Raw genomic sequence first — 12,686 nt, forward strand, 5'->3', positions numbered from 1 at the left:
TACGCAATTTCACTCAATGACAACCTAATATTTGTATTTTTTGTCATTTGGGTGGATCAGTGCGCCAAGCAGCAGATCTGAACCCTCCCCCAAAACCTCTCGCCAGTCCCTTAGCATCAAACAAGCCTTCCTGGGAGGTAAAATGGATGGCAAAATATACAGCCCCCATTCACCCAAAACAGGAGAGGAGCGGAGGGCGTTGAAAGGTAAATACCAGCTCATTTTGGTGTAGACAGTAGACAGTTCTAATCTCATTAGGTTCATTTCTATATGTGTATGTGTGTACCTTGTCAGATGACTCCAGTCCACCAAGGGACAGAGCTGCTTGGAAAATTGGTATCCCAGGGATCATGAGGAAGCCCTTTGAAAAGAAGACTCCAGCTGGCGTTACGTTTGGGGTGCGGCTTGATGACTGTCCACCTGCACAGACTAACAGGGTGAGTCTCCATCTTTGTTCATATATTTTCGAGAAACCTCTTATTATTCAGTAGATGTGAGTACCAGGATGTTTTGAAATTGCATGAAATTTTCTTTCTTTTTTCTTTTTTTTTTTCCTATTAATGTATCAGCCACAGTGGTGATTCTAGCAGGGGTAGGTCCCTTTGACTGTAGGAGATGGTGACGTCTATGAGACATAAATGCATTAATACATTAGTACATTTCTGTTAGTATTACAGATTGTACGTACTTCAGGATATGTTATATGCAATGTCTTCCATCTTGTGCAGTTTGTTCCTCTGATCGTGGAAGTGTGCTGTAAGGTGGTGGAGGAGCGGGGTTTGGAGTACACAGGGATATACAGGGTCCCTGGGAACAATGCTGCCATCTCCAGCATGCAGGAAGAGCTCAACAGCAAAGGCATGACTGACATTGACATTCAGGAAGACGTGAGTGACTGACAGTTGGAATGCACAGTGCACTTCAGTGATAGACATCATCTTTTAGCAGTGATCGATTTGTACTGAATGGACTGCTTATAGTGCTGTCTCAATCCTTCACTTTTCTGCAGAAATGGCGGGACCTTAATGTCATCAGTAGCTTACTAAAGTCTTTTTTCCGAAAACTTCCAGAACCTCTGTTTACAAATGGTAGGCTCTTGTAATGTTGATAAATTATTACAAAAAATTTAAAACTAAAGAAAGAATTTGAAAGACTCTTGTGTTAAAATTTTCTCTACTTTTTTGTCACAGAGAAATATGCCGATTTCATTGAAGCCAACAGAACAGAAGACTCAGTAGAGCGATTAAAGGAGCTTAAGAAACTGGTATATAAAAATCTAATATGAAAGTAAATTACTATACTTTAATGTGGTATACCTTTAACTCTTAAACACTGATGATTTTCACCATTAACAGATCCATGAATTACCTGGTCATCATTATGAAACTCTGAAATTTCTCTGTGCTCATCTCAAGAGGGTTTCTGACAACTGTGAGAAGAACAAGGTATTACTGTCAACAGAATGTGTCAATACTAATGAAATTTCCTCCACTCCAGTGTGAATCAAAAATAGTTTTTAATTACATTTCATTTGTTTTCACCTTGTCTGTCTAGATGGAGCCTCGAAACCTGGCAATAGTCTTTGGTCCTACACTGGTCAGAGCATCTGAGGACAATATGACCAACATGGTCAATCACATGCCAGACCAGTGCAAGATAGTTGAGAACCTTATCCAGCAATATGACTGGTTCTTCACCGACGATGGGGACGAGGACCCTGTTGTATGTGGCAATTCTTTTTGTCTATATTTCTCTGTCATGAATTTTTGACAGTTAGAAGGTTGGAAGTTTCTATACATTATATATTTATAATACATTAATCTAATAGGCAGCTAACACCAATTTGTCCAGTGCTAAAATACGTTTTGATTCCCTCTTATGCCTTTGCCTTTCAGTTGCTGTGATAAACCGACATACACTACCGATCCTATGCAAAACAACATAGTTCCCTAATTTGAGGAATCTTATAATGATTCTTTATCAGTAATCGCACCTTTAAATAAAACGCCACTTGATGCTGTATTTGTGGTTTTTCTCTCCCAAGTTCTGTGGTGTCTTAAGTAGTTTATCTTCTTTGTTGTCTCTCTGCCTCAGACCACAGCTGAGCAGGAGAGCACAGTGCAGTCTCAGCCTGTGCCCAATATTGACCACCTGCTCTCCAACATTGGACGAACTGCACCATCACCAGGCGAAGTCTCAGGTAACTCACTGTGATTCTTCTCCACCATAATCACTGCAAATATTTTACTACAGCAGCAATACTGTGTTTATTTTCAATAATTACTGTGTATTAATGTAAAACATGTTTAGTATGGGCTGATTTATTCATAAGAGTAAATGTTAGCTATGTCTCAGTCATTTATGCTAAGATGAGGAGCATCGTGCCTGTCTTCCTTAATTTGAGATGCTTTGAGCAAAAACTGTCAAGTTTTATTTGTGTTTCTGTTCAAGCAACCTTTTTCAGTAATTTTTCAACCGGTACATTTTTAACGATTGGAAAATTTTTGAAAAATATCTTGCAATAAGTTGAGACACTTTTAATAATTCATAAGTTTTTGGATAAAAGGCTGCTGGTTTTTTGTTTGTTTGTTTTTGTTTGGTTTTTCCTTTTTGATGTTGACAATTTTTTTTTTTTTGTTGCCCAAAGAGATAAAAAATTGTCCTCAAGTTTTATTTATGTTTATTTCTTTGCTTTACTCTTTATATTTTCTTGCTCAAGTCATTTTTTTCCTTGTGCTTTACCTGTGTTGAGACAACTCCTTTTCTTTCAGTTCTTTTCTTCCCCTCCTCCTCGTCTCTCACATAATCCCAGCATGTTCTTTTCCAAAAAAAAAAAAAATCAAACAAACACAAAGAAACAATGGAAGTTTTAACCCTTCTGACCTCTGCCCTTCTGTGTGTAGTGTGTTGTTTTTCTCCCTTATCCCTGTCCAGCACTCACACATTACCCAATTTTGACACAGGCCAAGTGGGCGGCGTCTATCACTCGATGATGTCACTGATGGACTCTGTTTTGTCAGTGATGGACAGCTGGGACTGTAGGAAGAAGGACGAGTGTTGTGCCCAGTGTAGCTGCCTAGTCTGCAGAAACCCGCAGCTCTTTTAAATTTGGGCGAAAGGAGGAAAAAAGATAAAAAAGAAAGAAAGAGAAGTCGATGTTTGTCATTTTTCCTGTGGTGTGCACGTGTCATATATAAACCAATACCCTAAATTGAGGGCATACAGAGCGATGCTGCTGTACTTTTTCTGAAAGCCCTTCTGCTGTCTCTTGTTGTCTTTTAAGCTGATCGCAAGGACAAGTAGCATGGTATGGTCAACTTCAGGTTCTCTCCCGGTCATGTGGCATAATGTGTCATGATGTCTGAGGGTGGGGTCGTAGTGGTGGGACTGAGCTGGATGTTCCCCAGCACACATGTGATTACACAACAGCAAACCCACATATACAACAACGTCCCAGACCGATAAGTATGTAGTGGCTGAAGCAGAGGCACACATAGCAGTGGACAGGGCTTCAAGCAGGTAGCTAGTTTTGCTGCAACAGGTTTTGTTTTCTTTTATCCATTATTATTATTGCAGTCTCCTCCTCTTGTGTCTTTTTGCTTGGGTTATTGTCTGTCATTATTTTGAAATCTTTGTTGTTGTTAAAAACATCACGCTGTTGACTATAGACAAACACAGCCACATGCCACCTCATCTCCTGCACACCCACATCACTCAAAGTCTCCCTGCCCAAACCAGAGCCATACACAGTGATGCACATGGTTTCAATCTTAATTAGATCTTCAATAGCCCTTTCATCTGCAGGAACTTGTTCAGCAGCCCAGGAATCAATTTCCATACTTCAGGAATTTTACCTACAATTTCATCAATGGAACCACTTAAGAAATTTAGTTGTTATTTCAGGAAGTAAGTCTTTTCACGAACGAACAAATTTTGCAGTGTTGTTGGCTTCCTGACAAGTTGAAAATAAAATGTTCAGAGTATTAATCATGGTCACATTTTTAAAGCGCAGATATATTGCCGTTAGAGCACAGCAGGTCAGGCCATCTGAAGTGTAATTGTCAGCTCTGCAGGTCTGCTTGTCCGTTTATTACAGCCATAAGTCAATACAAAGAACAACACATTGACAGTGTTGTTTCATCAAGTGTGACAATAGCCTCTCACACACCGCTGACACATTGTAATTCGTCTGATTTGCCTATTCTTTACAGTTCCTCAGATGCTGTGGAAAGCAAACAAGCTGCCAAAGGGGACTCTGAAATCCTGACTTATGTTCCTATGGTTCCATAGTTCCTGGTACTATTTGGCTGAAAAGGGCTATTTGTCTGCTTATTTTGTTAGTTGCAGGTTGCGTGTTTGAGAGAAAGAACGTTTTGTTTTTTTTTTTTGTTTTGGTTTGGTTTTTTTTGGCCATTTATGTTGCTGAGAATAATGGGCTACATGTTGAAGAGCACCACAGGAGTTAATCTAGTTTGGAGTACGAGCAATCTGTCTGTTATATTATGGCTTGCCTGTGCCAGCTGTATCTACCACGAAACACTCACTGATCTGTTCAGCTCAGGCCCCTCTCAGTCTCTCAGTCAGTCATCACTCCCTCTCCTCTGTGACGTCTATGAGTTGGGAAAAAAAAAATGCCCACAGCCGGTTGGTGGTTTACATGAAATGTTCTGTGACTGGTGTGTTTGTGTGTGATGTGCCGTCACCCCATCGATACATGAGCATGAGCTGCTTTTTGTCTTAGTTTACAGCCAGGTTTTCACTTCCTTTCCTCTCATCGTTCATCTCTGGCCTCTTGTGCTGCTTCTTCCACTTTTCCATGATATTGCTCAGTGTGGTGACTCGTCCTCTTATCTCTCTCTCTCTTACACTAAAAAATTTTATCTGCTTTCATCAAGCTGCCCTCATTCTCATCATGTCTGACAGTTTCACTCCTGAACAAAAGTTGAATCTACTTCTTCGCTTTCTTTATCTTGCTGACCGTTTACAGGGTCTTTTACTAATGACTTTCTTGTCTTTAATGCAGATTCAGCATGTAGTGACTCCTCCAAATCAAAGGTAATGTCTTATTTCATTTAGTTTTGTTATAAACCCTTAATTCCTCCAGCTTTGCTGTGTTTTTTTTTTCTTCTTAGAATTATTATTTTGTTTGTTTGTGGGTTTTTTTGTTGTTGTTTTTTTGTTTTTTTATTCTTGCATTGGTGAGTCTTTTAGCTGTGGTTCTCTCTCCGCAGAGCTTGTGGGGGTCAGGGAAGGATCAGTGTAGCAAAGAGATGCTGCGCTCCTCCTTCTTCGCTAACCGTAAACGCAAGAAGCCCAAGGACAAAGCACACCCGAGCAGTTCAGATGACGACCTGGATGCTGTGTTCCCCAAGAAGGATCTTCCGCAAGAGAGCCAGCAGCAGGCTCTGTGGTCCCCAGACAGCCGGACTGAGGAGGAGGAGGACGAGGAGGAGACGGATGAAACCAGTGAGCAAGAAAAGCACAGAAACAGTTCAGAGGAACAGCTGGATGAAACCACCAGGAAAGAGTCTCTCTCCAGCAGCCAGATGTCGCAGCCCTCTCCCTGCTTGGCTCCAGAACACAACTCTTCCACCCTTCAAACCGGCTCCCCCTACACCTCACCTCAACATTCCCCCAATCTCAGCTACCGCATGCCAATGGCTCACCAGTCCTCTCTGTCAGATCCACCCTCCAACTATGACGACACGGTGTCTGACCTTGGCACTCTGAACAGCACCAGCTCTCAGGCTTCGGTGCCCAGAGTGAGACGTGGCAAGACGGTGGCTTTGGGGCCAGAAGCAGGACCCAACGGGCTGGGAGCAGAGGTTTGCTCTATCACCTCCGACTACTCCACCACCTCATCCATGACGTTCCTGACTGGAGCGGAGCTCAGCACCCTAAGCCCTGAGGTGCAGTCTGTGGCTGAGAGCCGGGGTGGAGACGATGCAGACGATGAGAGAAGCGAGCTCATCAGTGAGGGAAGGCCAATGGAGACGGACAGCGAGAGTGACCTGTCTGTGTTTACTGTTGGGAAAGCTGATCAGCGAGAACCACAAGAACTGGCACGACTTTTTCCCTCCCACAGACTCATCGAATGTGATACGCTCTCCAGAAAGAAAGCTGCCCAGCAGAAAGCTGACAGTGAATCCTCACTGGAAGGTGCTCGGAGTGATAAAGATCCCAGCAGACTGTCACGTGTGCTGGGCTCAGGTAAAGGCCGATCAACTGGCAGCCTCAGCTCCTCGTCTCGCAGTGAGTTGGATAAGACAGAGCCTGCATGGAAACTGAAGATTACCGACCGACTGAAGGTGCGTTTGCGAATGTCTGTTGATGACATGTTTGGTGTGGGCAGCCAGAGGAGCCGGTCCCCAGAAGGCCGCAGTAAGAAGAAGAACATCAGACGCAGGCACACTATGGGCGGTCAGAGGGACTTTGCAGAGCTGTCTGTTTTGGGAGACTGGCCACAGCAGATTGGCATCCATTCAGGTTCCCGCTCGGAGCTGTCAGCTGTGGACCGACTGAAGCCCAAGTGCAGCTCTCAGGACTTCTCCATCGGGGACTGGATTGCCCGTGAGCGCCACCGCACCAGCAATCCTGAAGTCAGCCTGGACTTTCCTGAACAGCAAGGGGGGCTTTGTGGCCCAAACTCCCAAAACGAAGGAGCCTCATCCTCTTCTGGACTCCCACGCCATCCAGCTGAAGTATTGAACGGGGACACGCCGCCGAGTAAAAATCTGAGCCTTTCGGCCACCGCTCACCCACACAAACTCACCAGTTCCCAGGTGGTCCATTCACGATTCTATCAGTACCTGTGAGAAGTATTGGACGTGTGCCTGTGTGTGTCCTTTGTTTGTGAGGTGTGTTGTACTTGGGAGTCTATCAGTGTAATGTCTGTTGTGTGACCAATGTTAGTGAATGAGCATGTTGCACATAAATGTCTGGAGTGTGTGCCTGTAAGTGGTGTGTGCGCTTGTGATAACAGAACTACTGCACACGGAGATTGAATTTGCTCACATATATGGCATGGAACAAAATGTTGTTTGAACCATTTTTATTTTTTATTTTTTTCATGACAAATGACTTTGGACTGGGTAGGCAGGAGAACTTCCTCCAAAAACAAATCCATGTTATGCTGAAGATTGAGGGGACCTGCTGCTCATGAAACAATGAGTCTGTGAAGTATGTGCAAGGAAGTGTGAACATACGGGGTTAAGATTGTTAAAAAGGTTTAGCTATGTGGCTTTAAGGATGAACTGACTTCTAGGATGAATAGGAAGTTGTAAAAAAAGATTTTTAGTATTGCAGAGGAACTATTTTTGTGCACAGAAAGTTACAATGTTCAGAGTCAGTGAGTCTCTCAGTAACCAAATGAAGAATGTACAGACATGCTTGCTGTAATCCTGACTAAAAGCTTTAGATGCTTGTGTTTCATTCTAAATTGTACATATCCCTATTTTTTGTGTACTTGAACTGTGTTTTTGGTACAGCCTGTGTGTGGACTGCTTACAAGCTCTCTGCTGTCAGAGGGGCCTTTCCAAAGGTACAAAGGTGACAAGGTGACACTGGAGTTATGCAAATGGAAAAAAGGACTTCTTCATCCTGGCTATGTGGTTTAAAGAGCAGTGAACAACATCCCTCTGATTCAAATGTCATGCTGTGTTGTAGTGTTTGTGGTTTACACATCTGTCAGTGATAGGCAGTGGTTTGCAAAGAGGACAAAAAAGAAAATGTTATCGCAGCAGAAAAATCATGTTTCTTCACAAATAGGAAGTGCCTCACAATGAAATGTTAAGGGTGCCATATTGTCTTTGTTGATTTACACGAAGATGTTACTGTGAATGACATTTTTATTGTCGACTCTTGGTCATTCTACAGGTTATGTAACGATGCCGAGCTTCCATTCCTTAGGCATTCCACTCTGGTCTTAACATGTTTTATACTTTTTTTCCTCCCGTTTTTAATTTTTTGATTTTAACAGAACTTGAATTTTAAATATTCCTTGTAAAATAAGTAACTTAAATGTACATACAAATGCCATGTTTTAGCTGCTTTACATTTCCATCAGATCGCAGGATTAAGTACAGTATTGTGAGACGAGGAGGCTCGTGAGGTTTGTGGGTGTTGTGGGCAGTCGGGAAACACTTCATTGAGCTGGACCATTTGTAACAATGCTGTGTTCCTCTGACTATGAGAGGGGTGTGCACAGACTCCTGAAACACTGGAAATAAATTTTGTCAATGGCAAATTCTCCTGTACGCCGTCATTTCCTTAAAAGCCCAGAAGTGAAAATGTTAGTCACACACTAAACTGATAAGTGACAAAGCCGACAAATGATACATTTCAAAATGCTTTATATACAAGTTGCACGTACAACAGAAAGACTTAATATAAGATTTATACACTTTGTACATCAGCTGACTAGAAACCACTGACAATACTAACAGAGGAAATAGGGAAAGCCAAGCCATTTAAACACACAGGGCAAAGAAAGTCACGTAATAGTGGGAAAAAAAACAAACCCCAAAACAAAACAGGGAAAAAATAAAAAACAAAAGCAAAAACTGCAGTTAACCAGTATGCCAGGAAGGTAAATATCAACAACTGCATTTGCAAACTAAATATTCGTTATATTTCCATCAGTGTAATGCCATCTTTGAAGTCATTTTGCATTCAGTTCTTTCCCTGTTCTGAGATCAAATGTGCCATACTTTTTTTTTTTAACTTGATTATGAAACCGTGAATTGTGTAATCGTCAGAATGCACAGTTCAGACAAGGCCTGTCCATATTTACTCACCTTCAGCATCGTGTGGGCTCCTAACATGAACATTTCACCCACAGTAAGGCACAGTGACTAAACGAAGAGTTTAATTCAGATATATGAGAGAGAAGATGCTTTCATACCATTTTTGGATCAACACTTCTTTTTTTGGAGTACAACACAACCATTGTGCCCTCGTTCCATAAAGCAAATAAAGGACTGATGCAGCCAGACATCCACTCTTAGACACAGTACTATTGTAAGACACTAAACAGAGAAATTCGGAGAAACAAGTAGCAGTAATCATACTCATGAACACAATAATCAGTAAGTTGGTTGGCAGAGGTTCAGACACTGGCAGCCTTTCAAAAGGTAAATCTCCACATAATGAACTCATCTAGTGGGGGATCGTTTGTGCTGCAAAGCGCTCTGGGATTGTACCTAGTTTGGAATGGAGACACTTTTCAATGGGCATCATGTTGATCCTCTATTTGTCCACCAGAGGGGGCACTAGTCCATTTAATCCAATAACGGAGAGCTATTTTGTGACTGTCCCACCTCTGAGATTTATTCGACGGCTTCCTGACCGGGGTTCTGGGGGGAGTAAGGGGTAAAGGCAGGAGGCCCCTTTGCACATGCAGGTGCTGCGCTTCAGAGTCCAGATAAATTCTGGTCTGATGGGTGCAAGATGTGGTTGGTGGTTTGGTTTGAAGGATCTGTTGCATATTGTGCTGTAGTAGCTGGCCAAGGACAGGGGGTTCGGTGGGGGGGGGGGGGGGGGGGCGCACCTCTCAGGAGCAGTTTAACTGTCGTCCTCGTCCTCCTGCTCATCCTCCGTTAGTACCTCCGGCACACGGAAACACTCCTCAAAGAAGTTGACCAGAGACTGGCTAAGGTGCTGCTGTGTCCCATCCCCGTGTAGGAAGTGTCCTTCGTCCGGGTAGATCTGTGGAGTAGTGATGGATTCATAAAAAACACTGTTCTTTCATCATCTTTTCAAAGATCATTTTAATACTATAAGACAGACAAACAAGACCATGTGTGTATCTTCACACTGACGTTAAAACTTCGTTTCACGATAATCTGGACATCTTAATGCAAAACCAATTAAAGAGACCATCAAAGTCAAATTCCACAGTGGTTCTGTTAAAAAAAAACTGAAAAAAAAAACAAACTTCAGATTTCATTTTTATTCCCTTGAAATCTATTAAATGTAATTCTAACATTACTCTGACTTTTCTGAATGTTCATCATAATAATAATTTAAAAGGTAATCACTTGTCAATAGTGGGTTCTTAGCTTGTTTTTGCTGCCCTCAAGTGGCAAGACTTTGTTATTTTATCCACCACTCTCATTTTCTGTATGAGCTGCTTTTACTAACTTTAACCTGCCCCCATCCAACTATCTCTGCCTATAGATCTGCAATGTTATTTAATAGCGGCTCTTCTATTGGATCCATGTTTGGACATGATCCCTTCTCAGTCAGAATGAAAAGGACATTCATGTAGAGCGAGCAAAAATCACCTCACTGCACAGGAGCATTTCGCCAAATTAGAATATCTTGGAGAATCATTTTTTCAAATTAAAATAACACCTCAGCACAGCCACACTATCATCATCTCCATTTCACTCTGCATTGATGAAGTAATTCATGGTCACAGTATACCAAATAAAAAGTCAACATGCCTCTCAGAACTTTTCTGTTTCAAAAGCTGCAATTTGAACTGATCTTAGTAGATATTTTAATATCTTGAGATACTGGGTTTTTGATTTTCACGGGTTTTAAGCCATAACTAATAAATTTCCATCCATCGATCCATCTTCATCTGCTTAATCCAGGTTGGGTCACGGGGGTAGCAGCTTAATTGCAATTGCAATATGATAAAACATGATTTTCCAATCGCAACGTGTGTAATTACAATGTGGCCACGTGTAAAAAAAATAAAATAAAAAAAAAAAAAAAGACCAGATGAGAGCCAGGCTGCTGTGCTGTGTGTATGCAGCCCTCAGTCTCAGGGAGGCGACCCTCTGGTCCAGCAGGGTAAACTCTAACACCCGCCTGGCGCCTCACGTCTTGGGCAGCTCCAAAAAAAGAAGAGTCCAACCCCTTTCAAGGAGCGTGGTACCAGAGCCTCAGCTGGTGAGCCCCACCAGATCCAACTGGCAGCGCTTCATCTCCTGCACCAGCTCCGGCGAGGCCCAACCCCATCGGTCTCCCCTGTGGGTGGTGGGCCCACAGGGTGACCAATAAATGAAAAAAACTTACACTACATGCAAGAACTCCTGAACATATTCAAGTTTAACTTTTTGAATGAAGTTAAAAAAAAAACAAAACAATTTTGAACTCGATTGTGGAATGTCTAAATTAGAAATTCGGAAATTTCAGAATGCGTAGCTCACCTGTAGGGTGTAGTTGGCCTTCTCACTGATTAAATGGTTGATAAACTTGGCCGTGTGCTGGAAATGAACCTTTTCTGTAGAGGTGGAGGTGAAGACAAAGTTGGACAGATTTTTTTAGTCACCTATCACGGTCAAAGAGGCCTGTGTCTCATTTCTGTATTAGTGACAAAAACACTGTTACCGTCGGCAGTTGGGTGAATTATCAAGTACTGTTTCTCCAGCAGCTGACCCGCTCTGTGTGCTAAATTGCTGATCTGAATGAAAAGAAGTGGAAAATCTACCATGTTATCAACATAATGATGAAAATGAGACCACATTGTTATTTTCTTATAATCAGTGAAATACAAATTTTGAGAGGTAAGACTTCAACAGTATTGTGGCGCCTGTTTGTGAAACACTTTCACTGGATATTCCAAGAGCTTACTCATGTTTCTGCTACTAAATGCAGAAAAGTTCACCATCTTTTGAATTCTCCCTTCACTGTTCAATAATCACTAAGAACAGGCTCCCTGTTTTTGTGTGCAACAATCAGTATGAGGTTTTTCTTTCTGTTTTAAATTGTATTTATTTGCAATTAAACACTTGATCAGCATCCCAAAATTGATTAACAGGCCAGATTAGCCACAATGGCCACCATTTGTCTCAACCTGCTTTAATGTATTTCTGTCTGACTCTTGGTTTGGATTGGAAAGGAGTAGGAAAAAAGTATGGAAACTTTACCGTATACACTCTGGAATCTGTCTTTAAACCCAGGTATCGTTCCGAAAATGCAGATGCTGCCATTCGAGAAAGAAAAACAAAAACAAAAACAAAACATGTGTAGAAAGCTCAGGTGCAGTTAGACCCTGTTCCAAGATGTAGTGAAGATACAGACAAAAGAAGAGTATCAAGTAAATTATACCATATAACTCAAAATCTGTGATGGGCGAGATTGCTGTTCCACATTTGAGTTGGGTAAACTCTTCAGAGCTCAAAAGCAGAGTGGCCAGATATCCTCCATATGCCTGAACAAAGGTCAAAGAGACAGAGATGCAGCTACTCCCTTATATGTAAAATCATTTTCACAAAGTGCAGTTAATTGCATTTCTTGTTGTGTTTCTAAGAATGGAAGTAGTTGAATGAAATCTAAATTACATGAGCCTCTTCGAATCCTTACCCTTCCATAAACTCCCATCCGAGTCTTGTCGATGTATGGCTCTTTGGATATGAACCTGGGAAGAAAAGAGAGAATGAGCCAGCCTGCAGAACTAGCGCTTGGCCCTTTAGCTGGCCAATGCTCACTATCGGGAAGAAGGCCAACCTGAGGGCCTCCAGCTGATCCCTCTCCTCCAGCTTTCCCAGCTTCCTCCTGACTTTGTGGAGAAGGTTGGTGCCTTGGAAGCCGCTGCCGTGGCCATCAAAGCGGATCACAATGGCACTGAAGCTACTGACCAGGACTGTGTCCCAGTCCACCTGGAACTGCTCCGTCACCATCTGCCCACCAGGCGTACCGTCGCTGTGGAAGATACATGATGAGTAAACTCTGAG

At 42.3% G+C, this 12,686-nt stretch overlaps 2 protein-coding genes across 3 annotated transcripts in view; one reads left to right on the forward strand and one right to left on the reverse strand.

Annotated features, from left to right (window-relative positions):
- Nucleotides 1-8,236, forward strand: part of arhgap21b (Rho GTPase activating protein 21b) — a 31,383-nt gene extending 23,147 nt beyond the window's left edge. Inside the window, exons 15-24 of the mRNA XM_029525609.1 lie at nt 61-206; nt 295-437; nt 729-887; nt 1,010-1,088; nt 1,191-1,264; nt 1,356-1,445; nt 1,555-1,722; nt 2,095-2,200; nt 5,024-5,055; nt 5,232-8,236. Coding sequence (XP_029381469.1) covers nt 61-206; nt 295-437; nt 729-887; nt 1,010-1,088; nt 1,191-1,264; nt 1,356-1,445; nt 1,555-1,722; nt 2,095-2,200; nt 5,024-5,055; nt 5,232-6,815 — 2,581 coding nt within the window. The 3' untranslated portion in view covers nt 6,816-8,236. The remainder of the gene's footprint in view (nt 1-60; nt 207-294; nt 438-728; nt 888-1,009; nt 1,089-1,190; nt 1,265-1,355; nt 1,446-1,554; nt 1,723-2,094; nt 2,201-5,023; nt 5,056-5,231) is intronic.
- A 98-nt stretch (nt 8,237-8,334) lies between these two features.
- The window catches only part of LOC115058295 (dipeptidyl aminopeptidase-like protein 6), a 55,125-nt gene continuing 50,773 nt past the window's right edge, over nt 8,335-12,686 (reverse strand). For both annotated transcript variants that reach the window (XM_029525621.1, XM_029525622.1), the window contains exons 20-26: nt 12,460-12,654; nt 12,316-12,370; nt 12,061-12,163; nt 11,880-11,935; nt 11,341-11,413; nt 11,160-11,233; nt 8,335-9,705 (exon numbers count right to left, since the gene is read on the reverse strand). In XM_029525621.1, coding sequence (XP_029381481.1) covers nt 9,562-9,705; nt 11,160-11,233; nt 11,341-11,413; nt 11,880-11,935; nt 12,061-12,163; nt 12,316-12,370; nt 12,460-12,654 — 700 coding nt within the window. In that variant the 3' untranslated portion in view covers nt 8,335-9,561. The remainder of the gene's footprint in view (nt 9,706-11,159; nt 11,234-11,340; nt 11,414-11,879; nt 11,936-12,060; nt 12,164-12,315; nt 12,371-12,459; nt 12,655-12,686) is intronic.

Source organism: Echeneis naucrates, chromosome 17 (assembly GCF_900963305.1).
Source record: "Echeneis naucrates chromosome 17, fEcheNa1.1, whole genome shotgun sequence".
In the NCBI taxonomy this organism is placed as follows: Eukaryota; Metazoa; Chordata; class Actinopteri; order Carangiformes; family Echeneidae; genus Echeneis; species Echeneis naucrates.